The sequence below is a fragment of the Myotis brandtii genome, unplaced genomic scaffold (assembly GCF_000412655.1).
Source record: "Myotis brandtii unplaced genomic scaffold, ASM41265v1 scaffold329, whole genome shotgun sequence".
Classification (NCBI taxonomy): domain Eukaryota; kingdom Metazoa; phylum Chordata; class Mammalia; order Chiroptera; family Vespertilionidae; genus Myotis; species Myotis brandtii.
The window spans coordinates 840,717-841,641 of NW_005362676.1; the positions used below are offsets into that span (position 1 = coordinate 840,717).

At 59.1% G+C, this 925-nt stretch overlaps 1 protein-coding gene across 1 annotated transcript in view; it reads left to right on the forward strand.

Moving 5' to 3' along the window:
- The window catches only part of PCSK6 (proprotein convertase subtilisin/kexin type 6), a 52,255-nt gene that overhangs the window by 41,527 nt on the left and 9,803 nt on the right, over nt 1–925 (forward strand). Inside the window, exon 20 of the mRNA XM_014543570.1 lies at nt 617–746. Coding sequence (XP_014399056.1) covers nt 617–746 — 130 coding nt within the window. The remainder of the gene's footprint in view (nt 1–616; nt 747–925) is intronic.

A 925-nucleotide genomic window follows, 5' to 3' on the forward strand; every position in this document is an offset into this window, starting at 1 on the left:
CTACAGTTTATAGGCGTGAAGCTGGAACTGGGGAAGATGCAAAGGTTGTGGGACCTGGCCGGTGTGGTTCGGTGGTTAGCGCGTCGCCCTCTGAACCAGGAGGTCAGGGTTCATTGGGGTCCAGCCCCATTTCACGTGGGCGGAGCCAGACGGGGGCGGCTCTCTCACTGGAGCAGGGCCTGCTGGGAAAGGAAGCATTTGGAATCAGGGCCCATGAATTTTTGTTCGTTTTTTATTTCCTTTTTCTTTTTTTAAATATATATATATTTTGTTTGTTCTTTTGTTCCTTTTTTTGTTTCTTTTTTTATTTTTTTCTCTCTTTTTCTTTTTTTGGGGGGCCCCTGAGCTTCCCCCAGCTGTGGGGAGCTGTGCTGAGCTTGGCTCAGGCCTCCATGTGTCCATCTGTGAAATGGGGGTGTGCTGCCCCCTAGTGGGTGAGGATGGGGAGGGCCCGGTGCGGGCCCACGGTGGGCACCTGGGAACGTGGCTGGGTTGTGGCCTCGGTCGCTGGGCCAGGACCGCGGCTCTCAGTCAGCAGCGGCTGGGGCGGGAGGGGGGGGGCTGTCCCTGATGTCGGCTCAATGTCGGCTCCTTCTCCCCCCTCCCCCCCCACCAGGCCCCAGCAGGGAGGAATGCATCCACTGCGCCAGCAACCTCCACTTCCAGGACTGGAAGTGTGTGCCCGCCTGCGGCGAGGGCTACTACCCCGAGGCCATGCCCGGCCTGCCCCACCGAGTCTGCCGGAGGTACGTGCCCGCCCACCGTCTTTTTATTTATTTTTACTGATTACAGAGAGGACGGGGGAGGGAGAGAGAAGAACATCAACGATGAGAGAATCATGGATGGGCTGCCTCCAGCACGGCCCACACTGGGGATCGAGCCCGCACCCCGGGCCTGTGCCCCGACCGGGACTCGATCCGGGACC